This window comes from Acanthisitta chloris, unplaced genomic scaffold (genome assembly GCF_000695815.1).
Source record: "Acanthisitta chloris isolate BGI_N310 unplaced genomic scaffold, ASM69581v1 scaffold381, whole genome shotgun sequence".
NCBI classification, from domain to species: domain Eukaryota; kingdom Metazoa; phylum Chordata; class Aves; order Passeriformes; family Acanthisittidae; genus Acanthisitta; species Acanthisitta chloris.
Genome location: NW_008655235.1, coordinates 344 through 13,239, shown reverse-complemented (window position 1 = coordinate 13,239; position 12,896 = coordinate 344). Strand labels below are relative to the sequence as shown.

Genomic DNA, 12,896 nt, shown 5'->3' with positions numbered 1-12,896 from the left:
ACAATAGTGGGGGAAAACAAAAAGTACCTTTCAAGTCGTAAGTGTTCCACTGAGCTGAGGAAAGCCAATGTTCAAAGTGTCTGTGAACCACATTTTGTCTGAAGAGTACCTTTCAGAATTGACATTATTACTGTACCCCATGTACATACTAACGCCACAGTTAGTTGTGAATAAAAAACCAAACTAAAGTGCAATCAAGCAAAATAATCTGCTTTAAAAAAGGCATTTAGAACAAACCAAACTGAGACTAATTCACATGCAAGCCATTCCGTTATTTTGAGATTGTAACGTGAGCTTGTAACAAGAGGCTTTCAGTTTAGAACATTAAAGTGAAAAACACTCCCTTTTTAGGCATTTGTACCTGCTCTTGCATTCATTACTAGTCCAAACACTGACTGGATTATTGAAGTGTATAAATTCATTCATGTGTGTGTTTGGAGAATCAGTCCTTAGTATTACAACTAAGTTTTGTTTACATTACTTTGGGATACATTAAGAAAAGTTACCTATAACAATTATTTGTTTGGCCTAGTTCATCCTGTTTTGCACTGCAATTCAGTGCCTGAGTGCACTGTTCCATACTGCAGCAAAAACAGTGAGTGGGTTCCTTGCCCAGGTTTATCAAGCATAGTTTAATGCAAGTTTCTCCTTCAGGCTCCTTGAAATTTCTTGTCTGTTATTTTTGATGTTGTTTGTTTTAATTAAAACAATTATATATTTTTTAAGATTTGCCCAAAATCAATGTACTCTTTTAGAATTACCAGGCAGTAAAAGTAAAATAAAGCCCCAGATCAGCTATTTACTGATAGAGCAAATGATAATATTACAGGTTTCTAGCCACCCACCTAGTTTCCCCCTTCTTTGTTTGTGTGTGTTTCAATCCCTACTTTCTTTCATGTTAATCATCTATGGAGAAAATCAGCTTGTTAAACACATACTCACATCTAATCCCTCTTTTCCTTTTGGATCTTGGAATGTTTTGACACTTCAGTTACAGTAAACATGTTATAAATTCTGGTGGCAGAGCCAAATTATACTGAAATAGAATCACCAGTGTTTGTGCTGACAGCCAATGTGCTCTGCAGCATTACAAAACAACTGTAATGCTGAGAGTGTTTCTCTACCCACGACTTCTGGCAGTTATTACATTACTGCATCCCAGAATTTGTATAGGATAGTGAATACACTCTAAACTGACTGCAGCTGTGTTAATTCTGCCAAGCCAGGGATAATCCTGGCTTGGCAGAAGAGCTATGGCTTTCTATTGAGGTGGACATACTTTTAGAGAGGGGATGAGATTGGCTAAAGACAATTTAGGAGAAAGAAAACAGCAATTAGTTTTTATGATACCATCACTGTCTCCCCACACACATAAAAACCAGAATAAAATCAAGAACACAGTTGTTGTCATATAAATATAACTATTGTTTTCTCTGTATATTAATTATGAGTCAGATCAGATCTAACATAGTCAAAATAAATTACCTATCTTGTGATATCAAATGTCCAGCAGCATCATCAAAAGGTAGTAATGGTCGGATCCTGCAGTGGACTCTGATATTTCCTCTCAGTTCCTAGGGTTAGAATATTAAGATGTATTTAATATAAACTACTGGAGAGGACAAATACACTGGAATTTATCAAACTGACATGAATGTGTTTTAGAAAGCAGGTGTTTACAACATCATAGCCCTAGACTCTGTGGAAAGAAAAATGGAATCAATATAATTTGTCTGGATAAGTTAGGAGAAGGTACTTGAGGAAGTATGAGCTCTTCAGAGCTCTGGAATGGTGCAGCCCTCTCCAGACCATATGGGGGGAAAAAACAGCCTTTCAATCTGAGCCATTTTTCCTTTCCTTTCCTTTTTCTCCTTCCCCTTTACCTGAGCTTCTTCAGACATCTTTATTAACTCAACAGACAAAATTACACATTCCATTTCTCTTCTGCCAGTCCTAAGGAAGATATGGAATAGAAAACATGTTGTATATTTTCCTCTCCACTGTGTGTTCATACATGAGTAAAAAGCCAGTAACTGATTTGTCTCTGTAGGCTGTTTTAGACTTCAGATTATCTAACCTAGTGTTTTCCCTTCCCTTTTCACTATTGGTGATCAGTTCTTCTCATTTTGTTGAGTGAAAACAGTTGGCCTGTGATGATTAGTGACCACTGGCATTAATACCCCACCACCTTGGGGAATATTCTTTCAGCAAACTGCAACACAAGGCAGAGTTTCAAAGGTAAGCACTTTACGACAAAGAGCTTCATTTTCCCAGGAAGAAAAACTTCCAAGAATTTTGTTTGAGGGTAGCCTGTGTTTCTAAAAAACAGGTCCCGAATCAGGCAACCCAAAACTAGTCATTTGCAGGGGTGGGGAGGAACAGGTTAAGTACAGTTAAAGTACAAAGAGGAAAAAATGAATCTCAAATGAACCATCACTAATGGCTGAGCAGGATACAGCTGGACATCTCTGGAAAAATAAAAGATAACTGTTTTGCAATTTCAAGTCAATAATTTTAAGAATTCTAAAACAATTTCACAAGCTGCAAATTTAGAGAAGAGGATGAAGAAACTCAACCTTTGTCCACTATTCAAAATGGATGATACTCCATGATGATATGTTGCATGAATGCATCTGAGAGATGCTTGTGTAACAAAAACCTAGTAGGGTTTACCATAAGCCTAATGTGCCTCAGCAAATACACTCATCGTATATACACAGCTGGGGGAGGGGAATATCCGTGCAAAGTATGTCCATTAGCTTTATTGGTGAGGAAATTATGGGAATAATTTTAACAAAATAAGAAAATGTTCTGTCATAAAATACTTACAACCAAGCTGTTATGCAGAGCCTTCCTCTTCTGCTTTTCTTTCTCATATCTCTCTGTCACCTCTTGTAGAGACTGCTCAAGACCAAAAGCTTTTATCTGAAACACTACAAGAAAGCAGTTTCAAAGAAACAAACTCCATGACTTTAGAAAATGCATTTTCCAGTAGCAGCTCATGAAACAGAAGCCCTTTCCCCCACGCTTTGCCTATCTCACTGACCTACACAGAAATTTTCTGGGAGCTGGGAATGCTGATTTTTCTGTTTAAATGTCACTGAACACAGTTAGGATCTTCATCAATAATCAGACTTAACAGTCATGATGGCTTGCAAACATTTGCAGGATTGTAATGTTCCTTTAACTGACAATCTTGGTTAAGGAGCTTTTCATTCCCTCCCATTCAGTCCTGCACCAGACCTTCTGCTATGCTTGCATGGAGGTCTAAATGCAATCCTTCTTTCTGAGCAGTTTCTCTCCTGGATCAGCTTCCTGATCTGTTTTGCATGTGACAACACAAACATAGCTGAAAGGTCCATGGCAGGGACATGAAAAACAGGAGCAGCATAACCTAGCACAGCCACAGTATAACTGATATGGATGTGTAGCTGTCCCCATAGTTTCCTGAGGTGTTTAATGTTTCTTGCCATTCTAGATTCCAGTTTAAAAAGGAGACCAATCTGACCATGTCTTCTAGGACAAGCAGCTATGAAGAAATAGATTCAATTCCAAACCTTGTTTTCAGATGTGTTTTATATCCTGGGATGTAATACTATCAGGGCTGTTGCAATAGAACAATCTAGGAAAGGTGGTTTTTACAATGAGGGTGGTAAAACCTTGGAACAGATTGCCCAGAGAGGTGGTGGATGCCCCATCCCTGGAAACATTCAAGGTCAGATTGGATGGAGCTCTGACACCTGATCTAGCTGAAGATGTTGCTGCTGATTGGAGGAGGGTTGCAACTAGATGATCTTTCAAGGCCCCTTCCAACCCAAACCATTCTATGATTCTGTGATTATTCTTGGGCTGCTAAAATATTTCTGTTGCTGGATCTCAAGTCCCTCTCCTTCTTCCCTACTCTGCACTAAGAGGAAAATGCTTTCAAAAGGCAGCTGAGCCCATGAGACTGCTGTTGAGTTGAGGATAAAAGATGATGGTAGTTCACATTCCAAAAATACAAGTCAACAGCACAGTGCAGAGCTCAGCTTTCTCCAACTGGAGCAAAGCACATAGGTGCCAGCATAGTGGGAAATAAGCTTCTTAACTATTTTCTTTGTCTCCACCCCAGAGAGAAAGTGTCTCAGAAACACAGAGCACATCTATGCCACTGGCCTGCAGCAGCACAGATGCTGTAATTTCCTCTTACCTGCATGGTGAAGCAATCAAAAAAGTAATCTTAAATCTTTAGAAATTCCTACCCTTCCAAAAATCTGCTGAATTACTGCATCTATCTCAATAATGTCATTTGCAGTCAGGTGGCCAGTATTTTTTGCTAAAATGATAGCAGCCTTTTTTATGAGAGCAACAGGCCTACAACAAAAGAATAATGGACACTTCTCTGTCTTATAAATGACTGCTATTTAAATTTCAGTAGGAAAGGAAGGAATAGTCTGGTTTTCAGACTGTGAATAAATATTTCTAAGAAAGAGACCACTCAGTTACTACAGGAAAGTTTTATAGCTTGTTGCATGTCAGCTACAGCCTTGAAACTAACCTATTCAAATGTTTCTTCTGTAACTCTCTCCCTCATTTTCAGTCTCTATTTTAAGATGAAGTTGGTAATATATATTGTCTCCAGAATATATACTTAGGGCTTTCTGTCTACAAAAGATTATATGTAATTCAAAGATGGCAATTCCAACTGTCATATTTAAGCTTAACAATAGAATCTCCACCTAAAACATTTAACAGAGAACTGAAAACCAGCCAAACTCAAAATAAAAGTCACCCACCAAAGTAGCAACATCCTATTTTGTACAGCAAAGAAGCTTCTGCTGGTTATGATTTCACAGAACAAAGTGCCATGAAGTGCAAACTGGGAACAATCAAGAGGCATTTGCAAGGCCTTGTAAGGAAAACTCACTATTTATTTACACCACAACAGCTCAAATGCCAAGTCCTATCTCCCATCTATTAATTAAGGCCCCTGCTTCAATAAGGGAAAGATTCACCTTTATCCAGGGTGATAAATATAATCTAGGGTTAGAAAGATAATAAATAAAGGTGACAAATAGCACCTCAATTCCACATTTTTTCCCATTTTAAAGACATCTTGATTGAGCATTTTCTTTACATAGATAATAGTCAAATCAATTTAAATCATAACTTAGTACATAACATACAGGGACAGGTTCTGCAAATGCCCATCACCAAGAATGCTGTTTGTTGCTATTGACTTGAGTAGTCCCAATAGAATCAAATCAGTCCCAAAATGAAAGATTTCAACCAAAAAGTAAAGCAGGAGAAAAATGTACCTTTTAAAAGGCAACACATGCATATCGGAGCATCACACAGGGTCTCTGGTTATAAATTTGTGTATTTGTTGTTAGTTTATCAGGCTGCTAAGCTTCAATTTAAGCTCTATGTGTCATGTGCTTCTCAGCCCTGGTAGGAGCTCCACCAGAATCAAGGATATTGAAAGCAGTTGCAGAGATCCATACCAAGAGATCCAGGTGTAGGACTAATGCACTCAGCCCTCAGCACAGTGATGAGGGCAATGCTGCTGGGTCTCCTTTACACATACACCTGAAGAAGGAAGCACCTGAATTCTGAAAGAGTAGTCCATGTGGTGTTATTATATACAGTCTAGCAAGTGGGACTGGTTTCTGACTTGGAAGTAATGTCTTTCAGTAAGTACACAGAAATATTAAAAGTCTAGTCTATCCTAATTTCAGGCAGTATTTCTGGAAATTGCTGAAATCACCTGAGTCCTTCTCTCGTACCATCAAAAGGAGACAAACTTCAGCTTTATAAAGCAACACATTGTTTATTTGGCTATTCTAAAACAGTCAGGATAACAACCCTGAGAACTTCGGTTTAAAAATGTCACAGCTGAGCCAGCTCAGCGGCAGCCTAACAGCAGCTGCAATCTACACAAAAGCTAAATCCAAATTATCAGTCAACCTCTGCAGAGTTATTTGCACTCCTCCTAATGCTTCAGAACGCCATGATGATTTAATGTCAAACAAGAAACAACTGCTACAATTTCAGTGACACGTTTCTCAAACTCAACCTTTTAATGTTAGTAACATTTAACAATGACATTGTTGATGTTATACATGCTCAAAATGTAAGTGCAATGAGCCTTACTTTGCATTGCTTCATTTTGCAGCTGTATCTCTTGGACTGCTGCCAGAACTCGGTATAGACAAGTCTTGCTTTGACGCTGAAAGTCTTTTGAAAGCTCAAGAGCAAATGAATGGAGGCTCTTCAGGTCTTGCTTAAGCCTCTTCTCAGCAAGAATAAAAATACATTATAAAGACAGAAAAACAGCACTTAAGAAGAATCAATATAACAACACAAATAATTATGGTGAGATATCATGAGCAGGAAGAACCCTCTACTTAATGAAAGGAAGTCTTCAGTATAGCTTTCAGTGCATTTAGAGAAGGATCCTGCCAGACATTTAGCAATGTAATTTCCTAACAAGCTCAGCAAGACTTTACAGATCCTTACCATCTTATCATACACTACTGTAACACAGCCTCAGGTATAACCCCATTTCTTTTTATTCTTCAGACAAAAATGAGTGTGTATGAGCATGTGTATGTTCTGTCCACATATAAGACATACCCAGAATTAGCAAGGAAAATTGTGACCGTGTATCCCTTACTGCATTCATTTTTCACACTGTGATCAGGAGGTATTTGCTAAGATTCACTCTAGGTCATTTCTTCAATAAGTTTTTTTATGCCTTCCTATGAGAACAGAAGTATTTTGAAAAGATCAGACACCTTCATTGCTCAGGAAAGTATTTGTGTTATGGATATAGCATAAGATATATGATGAGACTTTTAAACGTTTATAAGATTGCCTTATATTCACTCACAAGTCCAAACAAATAAAACCAAATTGACCTGATTTTAGGATTAGTAGACTTCTTGACATCTAAGTCTTGAAATGAACATGTAAAGCCATCTGTAAGATGAACTTAGTAATACCTCATCTCACAGACTCACTGTGATGTTTCATTAGTCAGCCTGGTACAAAGTGTCACATATTCTGTGACATTTTATTTTTCCAGCTGTGGCACTGACCTTGAGTTAACCAACTAGTTTCAATGATAAAAAGCCAGTCTAAACTAAAGGGACAAAATCACTGCATTTCTCACTCTCAAAAGTCACAGAAGGTAACTGGGAAGTATTTTTTTGTTACTATGAGTGCAGGATTACCGTGCAGCTAGAATTTTGTTTGGAGGGCTTTGCTCTCCCCTAACATTCACTGATGTCTGATAGTAAACCATCTCAATCCACTGGTATTGTCTCACACGCAGTTCTGCTATTCTAGCTAACCTAAAATGTAAAACACCACCACAAAATTTACTAAGCAGAATCACTATAATTAGAACAGAGTAATTCTGTTGGAAGGTACCTACAATGATCACGTAGTCCAATTATGCTACAATTAAGCTGCATCCTTCTCCCTGTTAAGAATGAGACCTTTTCCTGAGATACTTTTCAGTTGTTTTACACAGCCATTCAGTGCTGCCCTGAGAAAATCTGACATTTGTTAGTGTCCCCAAAAGGAACTCACTATTCTGTGGAGTAACTTAACAAATAAGTACTTCAACAAAGAGAAATATTTTGATACTGGCGCTGAGAGAACAGTTTTAGTCTCTTTAATGTACAACTAACACAACCTGAGTGAGCATAGAGCAAACTACTGCCTCTTGTGAGGTCTGCCGGAACAGAACTTAGAAATCAGTGGAGCACTCCAATGCTTTTTTAAAAGATCTGCCTATATGTTTAAAGTATGTCACAATTATTTTTTAGGAGATGTCTGTATGATAGTCAAATCAGCGACTGTAAGGGTTTGATGACAAAAATATCTAGTTTGGGTATTGATAGCAGCCTGTACATAAGACTCTGGAACTCAGGAGCAGCCACTTTTACCAGCCTCTCAGGTGACTTTGCAGCATATTGCAGCAAAACCATTATGCATCATTGCTACACCTCACTTGCAAGCTCTGCTGGGGATACAATAAAGCCATAGATCAGATGCATATCAGCCCATTTTCTGGGTTTTACTATATTTGATAAGCATGTAAATGTTCAAGGCACAGATTACGCCTATGTTATTGCTTAATGTCTTTACCTTTATTGCTCCATGCAGCTGGGTTACAGCAGAACTCCTCTGCAATTTCTGCTGCTGGCCATGAGCAGTGTAGAGCTGCAAAACTTCCTTAGTGCTTCTGCCAGCCAACCCTTGATACTGTTAAAAAAAAAAGAACAATTACCTAGAGAGTTGCTTTAAAACGCTCATCTTTCTTGTTGCATTCTGTCTCCTTTGTCGCTGCAAACACTTGTAACTCAACTATCTGATTACACAGGATGCTGTACCTAAGTAATTTACTTGCTTTTACCTTTTTCTGAGTCATATGAAGGATCACCTAACACCACAAGATTCTACTTTCTTAGGGTGGTAAACCTGAGCACCAGGTTACTACAATGCTTTTGCAGTACCTAAACCCCCCTACTTAAGCTTGAGGTGGATCTAAAGGGTTAAAATTGTGCCTTCACGTAGGGAAAAGGGTTGGTTACATAGCTGGATTAAGTGTCTCCTGGAAACTAGATTTAATGCTGAAAGTGCTCTGAAAGGACCTGAAACAGAATGAAGACACACGTACTGTGTTAACTGCTGTGTTGAAATCAAAAGGAAAATGCAAGTAATACAACTTTAAATATTTACAGGCATGAACACAGAAAAAGAAATCTCTGTAGAGTACGTGAAATTCTGCAATATGGCAGAATCTCTATTACATTAAAAAGCGCATTTTTGTCACTTACTGACAAAAAATGAGATGCAACTGCTTCACCTCCTTTCCCTTGCCACCTGTTGACATCTATCATTCCTTAATCACTACTAATTGTGTCTTCCTTTATTTTTGAAATGCCCTCGTCTCTAGCACAGACTTATTTCCTACTTGATTCATGCCATAAATTCTGTGACTGCAGTTCCCTGTTATTTAAATTAACGAAGCATAGAAAAGTGCAACAAAATGCCATGAAAGAGCTAAATCTGCTCACATAATGGGTTTAATTCCAATCATCTGATAACAAATAGCAGGAAGAGATTATTTTTAAAAATTCTTTTTTTTTTTTGTTACAGGCTTTAACCTCCCAGAAATTGAGACTGATTCTGTAGTGTTTATACATTCTTTTACTCTGTGGATTTTCAAGTCTCATGTTACTCAGATGTGATACTTACAAACAGCTTGACAAAAATGCACACAAGTAGCACACTAGAATTAGTATCTCTAATCACATGTGAAAAGTTAAGCATATATATATAAGCAATTTCAGTACTCAAGGCTAATAGTTAAATAAGCTTAAGCTAGTTAAAACCTACTTTTAACATCTAATCTGCACCATCTGCACAGATTCCTCTTGACCCTCCATATTTCTCAACAGCAATGGAAAAAGCAGAACAGTTGACAGTACTGTCACTGCAGTCACTCTCTTGGTGCTTCCAATATCAAGTTTAATGCAATGCTGCCTTGGTTTTGAGGTTTTCTCCATTAAAATAGTTTTAGCATTCATCAGATTTGTTCATAGGCCAGGACTTGCAAATCTGTGCTTGTGCATAGAAGCAAAAAATCGACTATAAAACTTTTTACAGTCAGCTTTATTATAAACAGAAGTGAAACTGAGCTACTTAATGGTGTTCTCCAAAGTGAAATCTCGGTTTTGCAATTGGATCCCTTCTGGCAGACCTGGCTTGATGTAAGGAAGGCTGCAGAATCAGAAACTCGAGGACTGCTAACAAAAGCAAGGGGATGCAGGTAGACAAACCCATCTCCAAATAGGCAAAAGCAAGTCTACCAAGAAAGAATCTGATTTCCCGTGTTCAGTAACAGCCCTTACAATATACTGCTGGGATAACAATATACTAGGCTGCAGAACACAGTGCAAGTGCTGAAATCTGTCACTGTCTTATGAAGAGATAAGAGAAGGTTATAGCAAGAGATAACATTTTTATTAGACTGATGCAACCTACAGACAAACATTTACACTGCAAATCCCAATTTACAGCTATCCTCATAAGTTTGTCTCCAGAGCTCCCTAACTCTTCAGCCAAAGTGAATCCAATTAGCTTTTACAAGTTGGGAATGAGGCCTCTGTTAACCCTGGTCACTGTGACTGAACTTGTTACAGCTCAATCAGCAGCTCAATGGGCAGCTCCACCAGCAGATCTAAGGGTCGGGGATAGATAGCTGAGGCAGTAGCTTTTCTCACCAGCACAGCTGGTGAAACATTGGGAAATATATATGGTGCCACATCACACAACCTTAAATCTGTCAGATTAAAATCAGTGCTCTTTTGAATAGACAATCTTCAGTTAAGGTAAAACTATTCACAGATGTTAGTTAGCTCACATTTTCAGATTGCTGGGACAAATTAATCAAGAAGCAGTAGGTCTTCTAAGTGTATTTAAATAACTGCCAGAGTAGAAACAACAGTGCGAGGTTAACAGCAAAGAATTTCCACAAATCATTTGTCATTGTTTCTGGCTGATGGTGGTAACATGCCACACTCCTCATGTGTCTGTAGGTGCTCATATCTTTCAGCACGTTTTTCAATAAAATGAAGCAGTGTTCTATTTGGAAAACAAAGCTTTATTATCTAATACACAGATAACTCCTTCCTGCATCTGATGTACCTTACTGACTAGAATAATTTATTTCTTGCGCTTGTGAGGGTAAAAAAACCCCAACCAGCTGAAATACTTACGGCTCTCAGTAAATATTATAAAGCAGAACAAAACCAATAAAACCATTTTCTCAGAATAAATGACAGTATTCTTCTGTATACCCAGCAAAACTCATTTCAGATGTACCATCTGCTTCCAGTCAGGCTTTGAAAAATGTTAAACCCACTTTCATCCACACGTGTTAACAAACCCACAGGGAGGGCAAATGGCTTTCCTGAGGTCTTGCAACCAGTTAATGTTTCAAGCCCAGATTAGAAACTCTTGGCCTACAGTCTGTATCACCACTAATACTCACAGCTGGCTCCGCTCTAGGAGCATAGAGCTATATTCAAAATCCATCAAATCTCTGAAACCTTTGAAGGCCCCAAACATCATCACAGGCTGCTCCTTGTTTCCACAACGGTCTAGGAACAATCTATGCTTCCGTAGAAGTCTATGAGGAAATGAGGGCATTCAGTTGTTGCTGTATGCTCTGTGATAAAGTACTTGTGCAACACTACCTTGTCTTTTCTAGGTAAGTGTAACACTTGTGCTATGAAGACATGCAATATGGCATTTCTGGCAAGTCTGCTCATAATGGAATGTCTTCCTTGCACTCTGTGAACAGTTCTTTTTACAGCATTGTTCTAATTGCGTTAAAAAAGTATTCCTGCAAAATCTACCATTCTCTTTTAGACAAGCATGCTCCTTGCAAGCAGAAAGCAACATTCCATATTTAACACTGGTAGAGGCATTCCCTCAGTTCACTTTTATAGATTCAAAACAAGAGAAATACGTAGACCAATTTCTAGTTACTTAATCAGTCTATTGTTACTGCTACTATTTATGATTTAGAAAAGGAAACAAATGCTGAGCCTTAATCCCTTCACTCATTTTCCCAACTGGTGAAGAGTGTAAAGCCTAAAAACAGGAAGGCAGATTACAATGTCTTTTTTTTCCTATTTCCATGAGAACTCTTTTTGAAAAAAACCAAACAATAGTCACCTCTGCAAGTTTTAGATGAAGAGCAGCATTTTCAGTTTCCAGGACAACAATTCTTTCTTCTTTGGCCTAAGGAACAAAACCCACAAAAGTGAAGATTAAACAACTATGACTCTGATTAACATTATTTCATCATGATAGCTTTCATTAATATATTTAACTGTTTCTCAGCCTTCAAAGATCAAAGGACTTTTACCCACAATCTCCTAATCACAGTGCTATCTGTATATGACCATGTGACAATTAGGATAATCATAGAATCATAGAATGTTAGGGGTTGGAATGGACCTTACAGATCATCTAGTCCCAACACCCCCTGCTGTGGGCAGGGACACCTCCCCACCAGACCAGGATGCTCAAGATTTCATTCAACCTGGCCTTGAACACTGCCATGTTTGGGGCATCCACTGCCTCCCTGGGCAACCTGTGCCAGTGTCTCACCACCCTCACGGGACAAAAACTTTTCTTGATATCTAAGCTAAACTTCCCCTCTTTCAATTTGTACCCATCGCCCCTTGTCCAGTCACTGCAGCTCCTAACCAAGAGTCCCTCTCTGGCTCTCCTGTAGCCCCTTCAGATACTGGAAGGCTGCTATGAGGTCTCCATGCAAACTTCTCCAGGCTGAACAGCCCCAACTTCCTCAGCCTGTCTTCATAGGGGAGATGCTCCAATCCTCTTATCAACTTTGTGGCCTCCTCTGGACTTGCTCCAACAGTTCCATTTCCTTCCTACCTTTGAGAACTCTTAACATTCCTTCATTTGCTACACTTTCTATCATTTTGCCTGCTTGTGGAAATGCACAGATAGACTTAAGCTGCTTATGCTTTACAAAACCATCTCCTTCCACTTCCCAGACTGGCAGTGCTTATTTATTTATACCTAAGCACCTGAGTTTTCATCTTCCCCATGCCAGGCAGCCTGACCAGTCCCCCCAGGCTGTGGGATTCAGGAGCCTTTTGATTCTCCCTCTCTGCTCTCGTGATACCCCACCTGCAATACCGCATGCAGCTCTGGTGCTCTCAATGAAAGGAGGACATGGAACAAGTCCAGAGGAGGCCACAAAGTTGATAAGTGGATTGCAGCATCTCCCCTATGAAGACAAGCTGAGGAAGTTGGGGCTGTTCAGCCTGGAGAAGAGAAGGTTGTGTGGAGACCTTATAGCA

General features: G+C 38.9%; 1 protein-coding gene across 1 annotated transcript in view; it reads right to left on the bottom strand.

Moving 5' to 3' along the window:
* KIF25 (kinesin family member 25) overlaps positions 1-11,802 on the bottom strand; it is a gene marked incomplete at its 5' end in the record, with an annotated part of 38,453 nt that extends 26,651 nt beyond the window's left edge. The window contains 6 exon segments of the mRNA XM_009083802.1: positions 541-562; positions 1,486-1,574; positions 2,830-2,933; positions 6,133-6,271; positions 8,137-8,253; positions 11,737-11,802. Of these exon segments, the coding sequence (XP_009082050.1) occupies positions 541-562; positions 1,486-1,574; positions 2,830-2,933; positions 6,133-6,271; positions 8,137-8,253; positions 11,737-11,802 (537 nt within the window).
* Between the last annotated feature and the right edge of the window lie 1,094 nt (positions 11,803-12,896).